The following is a 14,436-nucleotide window of genomic DNA, read 5'->3' on the forward strand; positions in this document are numbered from 1 at the left end:
TAAACTTTCAGCTCATACAAGGAGAAGACTGATCAGAGATGCAGCCAAGAGGCCCATGATCACTCTGGATGAACTGCAGAGATCTACAGCTGAGGTGGGAGACTCTGTCCATAGGACAACAATCAGTAGTATATTGCACAAATCTGGCCTTTATGGAAGAGTGGCAAGAAGAAAGCCATTTCTTAAAGATATCCATAAAAAGTGTTGTTTAAAGTTTGCCACAAGCCACCTGGGAGACACACCAAACATGTGGAAGAAGGTGCTCTGGTCAGATGAAACCAAAATTGAACTTTTTGGCAACAATGCAAAACGTTATGTTTGGCGTAAAAGCAACACAGCTCATCACCCTGAACACACTATCCCCACTGTCAAACATGGTGGTGGCAGCATCATGGTTTGGGCCTGCTTTTCTTCAGCAGGGACAGGGAAGATGATTAAAATTGATGGGAAGATGGATGGAGCCAAATACAGGACCATTCTGGAAGAAAACCTGATGGAGTCTGCAAAAGACCTGAGACTGTGACAGAGATTTGTCTACCAACAAGACAATGATCCAAAACATAAAGCAAAATCTACAATGGAATGGTTCAAAAATAAACATATCCAGGTGTTAGAATGGCCAAGTCAAAGTCCAGACCTGAATCCAATCGAGAATCTGTGGAAAGAACTGAAAACTGCTGTTCACAAATGCTCTCCATCCAACCTCACTGAGCTCGGGCTGTTTTGCAAGGAGGAATGGGAAAAAATGTCAGTCTCTCGATGTGCAAAACTGATAGAGACATACCCCAAGCGACTTACAGCTGTAATCGCAGCAAAAGGTGGCGCTACAAAGTATTAACTTAAGGGGGCTGAATAATTTTGCACGCCCAATTTTTCAGTTTTTGATTTGTTAAAAAACATGATTGTGTCCCACTTGTTGTTGATTCTTCACAAAAAAATACAGTTTTATATCTTTATGTTTGAAGCCTGAAATGTGGCAAAAGGTCGCAAAGTTCAAGGGGGCCGAATACTTTCGCAAGGCACTGTATTTTCCTACTTATTTTCCCCTAACCTTACCACCCCTCCCCTAATTGGAGTAAACTAATGGACAACCAAATTTAGGCTTCTACTTCCAGCTTATATATATGGAGAGAGAGTGCATTTGGAAAGTATTCAGACCCCTTGACTCATTTCACATTTTGTTACAGCCTTATTTTTAAATGGTTTATTTTCCTCATCAATCTACACACAATACGCCATAAAGACAAAGCAATATATAAATATATATATGTATATATATATATATATACAGTTGAAGTTGGAAGTTTTTATTATTTTTTGTTTTGTACATGTGCACCACGTAGTCACGTTTCATTGTTTCTTTATTGTTTTGTTGTGCGGTTCACTTACTTCGATAAATAAGATGTGGAACCCAGATCACGCTGCACGTTGGTCCGAGTATGCTTTCAACGACGGTCGTGACATTCTGACCCACTGGGAGTGTTATGAAAGAAATAAAAGCTGAAATAAATCATTCTCTCTACTATTCTTCTGACATTTGACATTCTTAAAATAAAGTGGTGATCCTAACTGACCTAAGACAGGGAATTTTTACTCGGATTAAATGTCAGGAATTGTGAAAAACTGAGTTTAAATGTATTTGGCAAAGGTGTATGTATTAGTCCTTTTTTATTTTGAATACATTTGCAAAAATGTCTAAAACTGTTTTCGTCATTATGGGGTATTGTCTGTCATTTGATGAGGGAACATTTAAAAAAATCAATTTTAGAATAAGGCTGATATGTAACAAAATGTGGAAAAGGGAAAGGTGTCTGAATATTTTCCAAATGCACTGTATGCATACAGTATTTGAATGTGTCCATTTAAGCAGCGACCTATGCTTGTCTTATTGTGTGTGTGTGTGTGAATGCTGCACATATTGTGACTAGACAGAGACCCGTCCCTCTCTGAAGTTACTCATCCTAAAATAATCTTAAGTGCACAGCATTTCCATCCCCACAGCCAGAAGACAGATCCAATTATAAGTGAGTCTAAAAAGGGTCATGGCAATTCCATTAACCAGGCTGCCTATCAGCCTAGTGCTGCAACTATTCCTTCCTTCCTTCAGCCTCTCTCCTCTCTTCCTCCTCTTCTCAGCTACTTCGGTCCAGCTCAACATCTAATTTTCAACCCACAGAGGCCCGGAGCTTTAGCCCAGATCAATGTGTCTCTTCCCGGACATAAAATGTTAGCTGAGGCTAGTGTCAATGTGTTACGCTCCACAGCTTCACTGGCTACATTTGTCCAACCCTCCCTGTGCGAAAGGGAGAGAGAGGGTGAGATAGGGGTGAGAGGAGCTGAAGGGACACAGACTGTTGGTTGGCTATATGCTTGTTTGTTTTTCTTTTTTATACATATACAGTACCAGTCAAAAGTTTGGATACACCTTCCTTTCTACATTGTAGAATAATAGTGAAGACATCAGAACTATTTAAAAAAAAAAACACATATGGAATCGTGTAGTAACCAAAAAAGTGTTTAACAAATATATGTTTTATATTTGAGATTCTTCAAAGTAGCCTCCCTTTGCCTTGATGGCACCTTTGCACACTCAAGAACTTTGAAAGATACTTAAAGAGCAGTCGCAAAAACCGTCAAGCGCTATGATGAAACTGGCTCTCATGAGGACCGCCACAGGAAAGGAAGACCCAGAGTTACCTCTGCTGTTCATTAGCGTTACCATACTCAGAAATTGCAGCCCAAATATATGCTTCAGAGTTCAAGTAACAGACACATCTCAACATAAATTGTTCAGAGGAGACTGCGTGAATCAGGCCTTCATGGTCGAATTTCTGAAAAGAAACCACTACAAAGAACACCAATAATAAGAAGAGACTTGCTTGGGCTAATAGACACGAGCAATGGACATTAGACCATTGGAAATCTGTCCTTTGGTCAGATTTTTTGTTCCAACCGCCGTGTCTTTGTGAGATGCAGATTAGGTGAACGGATGATCTCTGCATGTGTGGTTCCCACCGTGAAGCATGGAGGAGGAGGTGTGATGTGTGAGGGTGCTTTTCTGGTGATACTGTCTGTGATTTAATTATAATTCAAGGCACACTTAACCAGCATGGCTACCACAGCATCCTGCAGCGATACGCCATCCCATCTGGTTTGCGCTTAGTGGGACTATAATTTGTTTTTCAACAAAACAATGACCCAACATCTCTCCAGGCTGTATAAGGGCTATTTGACCAAGAAGGAGAGTGATGGAGTGTTGCATCAGATGACCTGACCTCCACAATCACCCGACCTCAACCCAATTCAGATGGTTTGGGATGAGTTGGACCGTGGAGTGAAGGAAATGCAGCCAACAAGACCTCCTGACTGTTGGAAAAGCAACATTAATATTGATTTGTTCTTTGGTTACTACATGTAAATGATTCCATATGTGTTATTTCATCATGTTGATGTCTTTACTATTATTCTACAATGTAGAAAATAGTACAAATAAAGAAAAACCCTTGAAGGAGTACGTGTGTCCTGTAGTACTGTATATTGCTTTATTTGGATACCCAAACTCCTTACCAATGGGAATGTACTTGGGACCAGTTTATGGTGCGGCAGGGTAGCCTAGTGGTTAGAGCGTTGGACTAGTAACCGGAAGTTCAAACCCCCGAGCTGACAAGGTACAAATCTGTCGTTCTGCCCCTGAACAGGCAGTTAACCCACTGTTCCAAGGCTGTCATTGAAAATAAGAATTTGTTCTTAACTGACTTGCCTAGATAAATAAAGGTAAAATAAAAACATTTTAAAAATGTTTTTAACAGGCTATACACACATTCATTCCCAAACAGCTTTGAGGCACGTCTGACTGTGTTAATCCTTACAACCTACCCCAGTTTTGGAGAAGTCTGTGTGTGTGTGTGTGTGTGTGTGTGTGTGTGTGTGTGTGTGTGTGTGTGTGTGTGTGTGTGTGTGTGTGTGTGTGTGTGTGTGTGTGTGTGTGTGTGTGTGTGTGTGCGTGCGTGTAAGTATGCGTGTGTGTGTGCGCGCGTGTGTATTAGTTTGTGCGTTTTAGAGAGAGAAAAATAAAGAGTGAGATAGACAAAAATAAATAGTGATTGAACGATATTGTGGTGGCTATTATATTTATCTGTATTCTGTTTGCCTTCCTTTCACCTCAACCTTCATTCATTCTTGTCTTTCTCATCTAGTTACTACTGAGCAGGCTGCTTTTATAGCTTCCATAAAGAACAACGCAGTTTAAATTAGTATGAGCAACATTATATTGTTGATTAACAAGCAATTTTGAAAATAAAATACAATTTGGAAGATTGTGTTAATTTGTTTATTTAGTCAAAAAGTTGTATTAATTTTATCTTAGGCCTTCTCATCATAAATACTACAATAGCCAACTGTCACACCCTGATCTGTTTCACCTGTCTTTGTGATTGTCTCCATCCACCTCCAGGTTTTCCCCATTAGTCCCCGGTGTATTTATCCCTGTGTTTCCTTTCTCTCTTTTCCAGTTTGTCTTGTTTTGCCAAGTCAACCAGCGTTTCTCCTAACTCCTATTTTTCCCAGTCTCTGTTTTTCCCTCCTGGTTTTGATCCTTGTCTGGCCTGACGCCGAATCCACCTGCCTGACCACTCTGCCTGTTCTGACCTCGAGCCTGCCTATCCCCTTGTACTGTTTGGACTTGGACTTGTTCACTGAACCTCTTGCCTGTCCTGACCTCGAGCCTGCCTATCGGCTGGTACTGTTTGGACTCTGACCTGGTTTATGAACTCTCGCCTGTCCCCAACCTGCCTTTTGCCTACCCCTTTTGTTATAATAAATATCGGAGCTCAACCATCTGCCTCCTGTGTCTGCATTTGAGTCTTGCCTTGTGCCCTTATACCACCTGTTTGCAAAAGGCATTGTTGTGCAAATCTGTAGAAATAATATAATTTAATTGAGAAAATTGTAATTCAGGTATTTTGCAGGTTATTTACAGAGCTGTTGATCAGAGGGTGACAGGTGTGTATGTGAGTGACCTTGGACTCAGAGGAGAATATAATGGGGAATCTGGATGCCCAAACTCCTTACCAATGGGAATGTCCTTCGGACCAGTTTATGTTGTTAACAGACCATGCACACATTCATTCTCTAACAACTTTGAGACACGTCTGACTGTGTTAATCCTTACAACCTTACAACCTACCCTTACAACCTACCCCAACCTTACAACCTACCCCAATTTTAGAGAAGTCTTTGTGTGTGTGTGTGTGTGTGTGTGTGTGTGTGTGTGTGTGTGTGTGTGTGTGTGTGTGTGCGTGCGTGCGTGCGTGCGTGTGTGTGCGTGCGTGCACGCGCGTGTGTATGAGTGCGTGCGTTTGTGAGAGACAAAAATAAAGAGTGAGAGACAAAAAGAAATAGAGTGATTGAACGATATTGCGGTGGCTATTACATTTATCTGTATTCTGTTTGCCTTCCTTTCACCTCAACCTTCATTCATTCTTGTCTTTCTCATCTAGTTACTACTGAGCAGGCTGCTTTTATAGCTTCTATAAAGAACAACGCAGTTTTAAGTTAGTAGACAAAGCATTTGCCAGAATTTTTATGCAAATTTGCTACCATAACAATCCTTTTTACGGTAATAAAAAAATTAATGTGTGTCTGGTAAACCTCATATCTACTTGAGCTAGGCCATTTACTTTAAAATACCACTACATTGACAGGTCTAGTGGGACTATCTAAAAATGGAATGCTTTGCTCACAAGGGGCCAGATTATTCCAGGTCCTCCGAATAGTGCTCAATGTTAAAAGATTGATGTGGTCAATATAATCATCCCATTTAATGTCTCAATAATAACTCAATTTACGATTTATGAAAAACATTTTGATGATTTGCTATGTAGTTGTCGTCACAGTTCTGCATTATTTAATATTGTGTGTGTGGAGAACACATTTGAGCACTGCATAAAACATGGGTGCACTTTTCAAATAAACTGATGCTTTCAATGCTGCTTTCCACACCATTATCCCATGTATTATTCCAAATGAATGTGCTGTGATAAGAACAGATGGAAACTGCCATATTGTTGGCTGCCATACAGTATGTGTTCAAATTCATGATATTTACTTGAGCAGTCATCTTTATAAAATCACTATGTGAGCATGTTAACAGTGTTTTGATGAAGTTGGAAAAGTAACCATGTGTTTTGATTGCATCCTAATGGAATAGATGAAAATACAGTGAAGATGTGTCCAAATATACTGAGATTAATAACAAATAATGACACATGAAGTTCGGGATTCTGAGAGTAATTATCAATATTTGACAGAGTACATGATCAATGATCATTTTATTATAGACAAATGACAATACAAAATACAAAACACAAACCATCCAAACAACAAGGGTAGTTTTTACAATGCAGAGAACTGCCAGCAAAGAGAGACCAGGATACACAACATTGCTGACTGAAGAATAACTGTATACTGCACATAGATGTCTGTCTTTTTGAAATCACACCACAACATCATTTGTTTTACAGTGTCCATGCTGCAAACTCGCTACCAGGCACCACTCCCTCTAATGGTGGAAACTGTGCAACGGAGATAGTAGATGAAAGCGCAAGAGGGACAGATCATTATTTCACATACCTTCTTTGAAACCTACTGTAGTTGTAGTGTTACCAAAGAAGAAGAGCGTAGCTCCACATTGATCGCTCCATAGTAAAATACTGTATATTGATGGGAACGAACAATAAAACTGAACAAAACAAACTACGTTATTACAAAATAGTTCTACTGGCAGACACAATGTAAATGGTACAAAGGTATGAATTGAAAACGGGTCTGGAAACGTACATCGAAAATGTACATTGTACATCAATTTCACACGGCAACGCACAATCAATTGCAAGCATTTTTACAGTATCCTAAAAAGGGACAGAGAGGGCGTTTCATCAGTATAAAATAAACAACAACAAACGTTCTATTTTTTCCTTATTTGAATTCTAAATTAAATCAATTCTCGTTCCTTTTATGCTTTTTCTTTCTGTTTTTTTTTGACACTGTGCCCGTGCTTTATGGCTGTACCATGACTCACCAGCCTCCCTCTTTGGCATTGATGAATCCTCTAATCTCCCCTTTGCTCTGCGGGTTGTGGTTGGGGGGGATCCATTATGGGGAAATGCTACCATTAGTCTCTGCTGTTGAGGATGTCAACATAACGTTTGGTCTGGTCATGTCAGGCCCCTGACCTAGAGATAACCATCAACCACCCAGGTGTCTGAGTCATCAAAGATCTTTCTCGCTATGGACTCTGGACCTTCCAACACTTGTTGATTGAATCCACACCACAGTAGTCCATTACAGGTACAGCAAGATGTTTAACCATGCTGCATTTTTGACACTAGCCCCTGCGGAACTTTTCATATCGAGTGAACCTTTTAGCCAATAAGGTTACTATAATAAGCCAATAAGGTTACTAAGTCACATGGTATCAAACGGACAACAGATCCGGCATGTCATTGCTTTGTTATCAGTCCTTTTCATCATCTGTATGTAACCTTTAAATAAACTTCATCCCACCTCATCTCTATTTCCCTGACAGGCAGGTTTCAATTTAAAGCAATGTGTGATATTTACACCCCTTGAGCAGAGATGGTTTTGATACTCTGCCTCCTTTCAATTCTGCCTTTGAAATGTGGTCAGTGATCACATTCTCTCTGTGCTGTTTTAAAACATGGAAGGTAGCAGGGTGGTTTTAACAACAGCCCAGACAGTTTGATTCCTCCTGTAGAGTGAGCTTATCTTTAAAACACACACACGAACACACACACACACACACACACACACACACACACACACACACACTGAGTTCCTGGCCTACACCTCTCCAGATAAAAAGAGGGATAACATCTTTCCCTTGTTATATTTCCCTTGTAGGAAAACACTTTACAGAGATGGCAACTGTTGCTCAGTATGTGAAAGCAGTATGATTATTACCTTGCAAAGTAAATGTGTGTCTCACACAATGTTTAGGACGGATTTAAACAATGCCTATAATTGGGTGCTTTGTGCTAAGATGGCTACAGAGAGATGGGGAGAATATATTTTCACCATGCTAGATAAAGAAATGAAGTAGTACTTCCTCTGTTAACAACACATTTTTTGGCATTTAATGTTTGCCGTTGTACTGCTCAAATATGAAATAAATTCCTCGACCGAAAATGAGTTATAGAATAGAATTGGAAGTATGCTGCTGGAGACCATTTTGAATTCACAAACTAGAGCTTAAGGATAAGAAGATCCTTTCAGGTAATCATTGTTGCCTGAATGGAGTTCTTTTTTCTGTCAGGCAGTGCAAAGGGCAACCCTGCCTGACAGAGAGGTGTCCTCGAATGATATCCTCTTGGTGCTGGGCAGGAACTGGTCACTGGGTGTGGGTGTGGCCAGCTCATCCATCTCGGTAGTGAAGTGGTCAGGGCTCTCTCCATTGGTTGTGTCCTTGATGGCGCTGTAGGTCAGGGCCAAGCTGTAAGACGCCGGCTTCTCCAATCGCTGCGGACCGCAGTGACACAACTTCTTGAAGGAGGTGCGAAACTTCTGAGACATGGCGTTGTAGATGACAGGGTTGACGGCGCTGTTCAGGTAGATGCAGATGCGGCAGAAGAGTAGGAACCAGAGGTCCAGGTAAGGCTTGTCCAGGAAGGAGTTTACCACCACCAGCGTCCGGTAGGGCATCCAGAGGAGGGCAAAGAGCACCACCACCACAGCTAACATCTTAGTCACCTGACAACAACACATGGAAGAAAATCAAGATCCATTTTCATCAAAGGACATGGGAAAGAATAGAATTCAGCTTGACTCCTGTTAAAAAATGTGTGAAAATGTATGTTCCTGCTATGCAAAGAAAAGTGGTTGAAATGGGTCAGAGCACCCTCTGACAATTAATATCAACCACAGACTGAAGAGACTGACAAAACAGCATCTGTAAGACTAAACCAACAGAGCCTAGAGAGCAGTTTAATTGCAAATATTATTATGATGTGATTATGTTTATATTAAACTCTATCATCCTTATTTATGTTGTGAGGTGTCACGCCAGTGATGTGTCTCTTATTGGATAGGTCCAGGGAGCAACTATCATCATTGCTAAGGGAAGATTCCTGATCACTATCCTTATTAAATTTTGACCTTTTGAGTTAATTCAATCAAGCCATGGTAAGTGGTATGGATTGCACTGGTTTCCATTCATCGCTAGGCCAGTTAGAGATGTGTGTGTTATGTCAGAGCCTTATCCTGACTTGTTTTGCTAAATGACCTAGCAGTGAGCACAGATCCATCATCTGTCTTTTTTTGTCTATTCCACTGAGACAAAAAGAGCCCAAGGCTGGCTTGGTCAATGTTTCAGACAAGGCTGAGGGCGTGCAACCAAGGTAACCTAATTAATTACACATTTTAAAAAACGAAGATGTCTTGATTGTGTAGGTCTTCACATCCCAGAGTTAATGCTTGGTGGAAGGACATTTTGCAGCCATTACAGTTGTGAATCATTTTGTATAATATTCTAACAAATTTGCACAACTCTTCAGGCAACATACATGTATATCTGATGTTTTTGTCAAAATTGTTTAAGCTCAGTATATTTGGTTGGGATTCATTGATTGACAACAATATTGAAAGCTGGTTTCAGATTTTCAAGCAAATTTAATTCAGGACTGAGACTTGACCACTCAGGAACACTTAACAATTCTTGGAAAGTCATTATGGTGTGTCTTTAGCATTAAAATGTGTGTAATTGTCCCACTGAAAAATAGAAGACTGAGGTGGTTTTCCTCTAACTTTTTACCTGGGCTTTGCTACTTTAATTTTTAACAGGGGTGAAAGTACTGTAGATTTACTTTCTTACAGGTAGAATTACATATAGAATCCCTATTAATTTAATAGGATCTCTGTGGACCTAATAGTAAAAATGTGTCGTATTAACTTTTCAAATGTATTACCTTTTAATGAAGAGTCTATTGACGCACCCGTGTGCATCAATCTAAGTAACATGTATTTTTTTTAAAATCCCATCAAAATCTGTCAGTTTAAACTAGAGATATCTCATCCCCAATGTCGGCATTCCACATCTGCGTGGAAGGTGCCCGAGATACAGCGGCGTTTGTCAGACCATGAGACATCACGAAAAATTGGTCTTCTCACGAAAAGTCTGTAGCGTCCCAACAGTTGTTTGACAAGCATCATGACTGGTTATGCTAATGCAACATTAACCTCTAAAAGTCTAAGACATTGGGGGGGATTATTTTATTACTTAAATAACTTCAAAGGGCTCTTGTAAACCTGGCTACCAATGCGTGTTACATGCTGACTAAACCGGGCGCGTGGGTGCGTCCGTGTGCGCCATCGTGCGCAAGTTGATTTTGTCCCCCCACACCAGAAGTGATCAGGACGCACAGGTTGAAATATCAAAACATACTCTAAACCAAGTATATTAATTTGGGGACAGGTCGAAAAGCATTAAACATTTATGGCAATTTAGCTAGCTAGCTTGCTGTTGCTAGCTAATTTGTCCTGGGAAATAAACATTGGGTTGTTATTTTACCTGAAATGCACAAGGTCCTCTACTCCGACAATTAATTCACAGATAAAACGGTAAACATAATTTTTTTCTCGTCATATCTCCTTCTTACATGTCTTTTTCTTCTTTCGACTTTATATGGCGGTTGGCAACCAACTTTAAGGTGCATTACTACAACCACCTGGAGTGTGGACGTCAGTTCATTTTTCAATCACCCACTTGGGTATATGCTCCTAAAAACCAATGAGGAGATTTGCGAGGCGGGACTTGCAAAGAGTTGAGCGTCACAAATAGAACTAACTTCTATTTCAGTGCCTGGCCACGCAGACGCTCGCTGTCGCACGCGAGCAGTGTGGGTGCAATGATTGAATAACATGTACTGTATGTGTACATTTATTTTGCAACGCTCGTGCACACCACGCGAGCAGTGTGGTCAGCATGTTGGTCCACTCTGAAATAATTCCCATATCCATACAGTGCACTGTGCAGCGGCCATTTGATGAATGGAAAGAGACATCTGTTACAAACATTCTGTGATTGTCATTCATTAGGCCTACACTTGTAACCTGAATTGATGAGTTCACTGTCCACTCAGCATCTCGTTCTCTGCCACTCATCTCTGGCTTCACAAAATGTCACCGTTATCGTCGAACCACATCACATTTTGGAGCGTATTCTACCAGTTTTCTAGTCCATTCACTAATTTCAATGAGGGTGACATGTGTTAATGATAAATAATGAGCCTACAGCCTACAGGTTTCTTGGCATCTTCGTTTTAAATATTGTGTTGGCTCATGTTCAACCGGTATGGTGTACACATACCCCAGTATTTATTTTGCCGGTACTCCACCTCCAGTCCCTAATGGTGACAAGCATTCCTATAGCACGATGCTGGCACCACAATACTTGAAAATCCACTCCTTAAGGTGGAGCTCTCCCTTTCTTCAGATAAACTCACACCCCTCCCATTCGCATGCTCAGTCTCAGGTGCTGTGTATGCTCTATGTGCGTTACAAACTACATTATTCAGTGGCGTGTGCTGTCAGCATAGTGGTGAGGCTTTATGAGTCTATATTAACGTGGTTCGTTGCATGTTGACTCGCTCGTGCTGCACACTGTAACCTACTTACAATGATTACCCACTGGTTGAATCAACGTTGTTTCCACATCGTTTCAATGAAATTACGTTGAACTAACGTGGAAAAGACGTGGAATAGACGTTGAATTGACGTCTGTGCCCAGTGGGCAAATGTTCCCTTCTCTATGATGTTACCGTACACTCTTAGAAAAAAACGTCTTATCTGTAACCTAAAAGGGTTTTTCGGCTGTCCCCATAAAATAACCCTTTGAAGGACCCTTTTTGGTTGGAAGTAGAACCCTTTCCACACAGGGTTCTACATGGAACCCAAAATGGTTCTACCTGGGTTCTCCTATGGGGACAGCAGAAGAACCCTTTTGGAAGCTATTTTACTAGGAGTGTACAGTATATGCTGGGATTGAACACCCCAACTTCAAGACATATCATACCAGTGCAATTATGAAACTGTTGAATTCACAATCTAATTATACTGGAGTTTTTGTTGTATCATTAATTTGATTCCCCTCACTTTATTCACGAGGCACACACACACACACACACACACTGTAGTTATTACGCTGTAGGTACACGTTATAAGATAACAAACTTTAAAACAGTAGAGTTGCAACTTACCTGCCTGCGAGAGCGGATGGTTGTGCTACAGGATGAATTGTTGGTGCTCGTCATCCTATTTCCTTGGCATGATTCTTTTTTCCACTTCGTGTTTTCCTTGGGGTCAGCCGGCAATGGGTTGAGGAAAAGAATTCTAGCGATAAATCCATACAGAACCGTGGCTAGCATGAGGGGCACCACGTAGAACATGGCAAAGTCCGTGAAGTAGATAAATGGCAGGTAAAGATTTCTTGACACTTTGTATTCGCATGAGACCACGGTAATATTGTCGTAAATCAACTCGTTCATGTCAGACAGATAAAACCACATGGCGCAGTAGAGCGAGGTTAAAGCCCAAACGACCACTATGATTTTCTTTGCTCTTGACAGAGTGCACATAAACTGCGCTTTTATGGGGTGGCAGATGGCTATGTACCGCTCAATAGTGAAAGCGGTGATAGAGCACGAAGACGCGTTGATGCCCAAGTACTGGAAATAAGTGATGCTAAGGCACCCGACGTATCCGTACACCCAGCCTCCTCCATACAAACTCTGTGTAATATTCGGCAGTCCCGCCGCCGTCAGAACCATCAGGTCGGCCACCGCCAAACTCACCAGGTAACAGTTGGTGGGTGTCCGCATGTGTTTGGTTGTAAGAACAACTAGAATCACCATAACATTTCCAACTATTCCTATCCCACAGATGAGAATCACAAAAAATATGCTGACCACTTTGTATTCCATGCTATAATCAGTCCATGGACCAAGCGTCTGGTTATCTGGATTTGAAGTAACATTCTCCATGGTTTAGTTCTGTCCAGTTCACTTGGAGGAGTAATTCATTTCAGACACAGGCTTTACATTTAAAATAGCCTCAAGAGAGCTCCCTTTAAAAATCTATTAGTTCCAAAACCAAGTCATTATTCAATAAAGTATTTTGTATTACTTATCCAACATAAAAGCAAACTAATTCCATGAGGTTATGAAAGAGATATATATATATATATCATACAAAATCGAGCGAGCAAAACATATTCGATGAATACGAAGACCAGGTTTGGATTTTAGTGCCGTTTACCCATGTTTTAGTCCTCTTTATGCACGAAGTTAGGAAAACTGCCAGTAAAAGCAAAGAGGTAAAGTAAAGAGATGTGACATGGCACGCGCAACTCCAGTCTGAGAAGACTGCCTTGTCATTACGCACAGAGCTCCAAAGAGCGTCTTGACTGTGACTTTACTCTCTACCAGCTGTTCTGATAGTGTGGTTGTAGCCAACAGAGAAGCCATGTAGGCATGCATGATAGAGCAGGGACTTCAAATGTAACAATGGACTTAAAACATGTACAGTGTAAAAAATGTACTCTTTGGAAAAGCCTAAAACAATAAATGAGTTAGGGTTTCTCAATTTTCGAAAACTACATTTGTGTGAAACCAAATATATAAACCAAATATATGATTCAATGCCAACTGTTATATTTGATTATTACTAAACTTGTTTTTCAAGTTACAAATCTGTAAAATCCTACTCAAATTGGACTTTTCAGATGTATTGGCTATCTAAATGTCTTGCTTGGACATCATGGCATCACACATGTTCAGTGTCTTTCTCTTCCTTGCAGTGACCTCCCAGCTAGCACATAACATTCTGAGAACTATATATTTCATAGGGCTTGGTGAGAGCGTGGTTGTCCTATGGCTATTTTGCGAAAAACCTTCCCTCAACTTTCTGGGAACGGTGCAGGATAGTTGCTTGGCTTAGGAACATTATCAGCACGTTTAAGGAACTTGACCCAAAAACATGTATATTGGTATTTTATTACTTTAAACTGAATTTTTCAGACATTTAATAAACATTTTGGAAATGTTCTAGGAAATTTGTCCAACTGGTTTGATATTGGCAATGTTCTCAAATAGTTCAGAAACAACGTTCTTCGGTGGGAATTTCAGTGCTTCAACATAAATGCTTCCTGCACATTCTCGTGTACAGACAAGACTTGGGGATTAGTTACAGGGGAGATGAATGAGCCAATTGGAAGCTGGGGGTGATTAGGTAGCGATGATGGTATGAAGGCCAGATTGTGAATTTAGCCAGGACACTGGGGTTAACACCCCTAGTCTTATGATAAGTACCATGGGATCATTAGTGACCACAGAGAGTCAGGACACCTGTTTAATGTCCCATCTGAAA

General features: G+C 40.6%; 1 protein-coding gene across 1 annotated transcript; it reads right to left on the bottom strand.

The window, feature by feature from the left end:
* Positions 1-6,296: 6,296 nt before the first annotated feature.
* Positions 6,297-13,586, bottom strand: LOC112223143 (thyrotropin-releasing hormone receptor-like). Its single transcript, XM_024386147.2, has 2 exons — positions 12,270-13,586; positions 6,297-8,766 (listed from the first exon to the last, which is right to left on the bottom strand). Exons 1-2 carry the CDS (start codon positions 13,050-13,052, stop codon positions 8,329-8,331), a joined length of 1,221 nt encoding a protein of 406 aa, XP_024241915.2. The 5' UTR covers positions 13,053-13,586; the 3' UTR covers positions 6,297-8,328.
* Positions 13,587-14,436: the final 850 nt, after the last annotated feature.

Source organism: Oncorhynchus tshawytscha, linkage group LG23, assembly GCF_018296145.1.
Source record: "Oncorhynchus tshawytscha isolate Ot180627B linkage group LG23, Otsh_v2.0, whole genome shotgun sequence".
Classification (NCBI taxonomy): domain Eukaryota; kingdom Metazoa; phylum Chordata; class Actinopteri; order Salmoniformes; family Salmonidae; genus Oncorhynchus; species Oncorhynchus tshawytscha.

Coding starts and splice junctions, on each gene's coding strand:
- LOC112223143 (XM_024386147.2), bottom strand. CDS start 13,052: ATGGAGAATGTTACTTCAAATCCAGATAACCAGACGCTTGGTCCATGG. Junction 8,767..12,269: donor CCATCCGCTCTCGCAGGCAG/GTAAGTTGCAAC, acceptor TGTTGTTGTCAG/GTGACTAAGATGTTAGCTGT.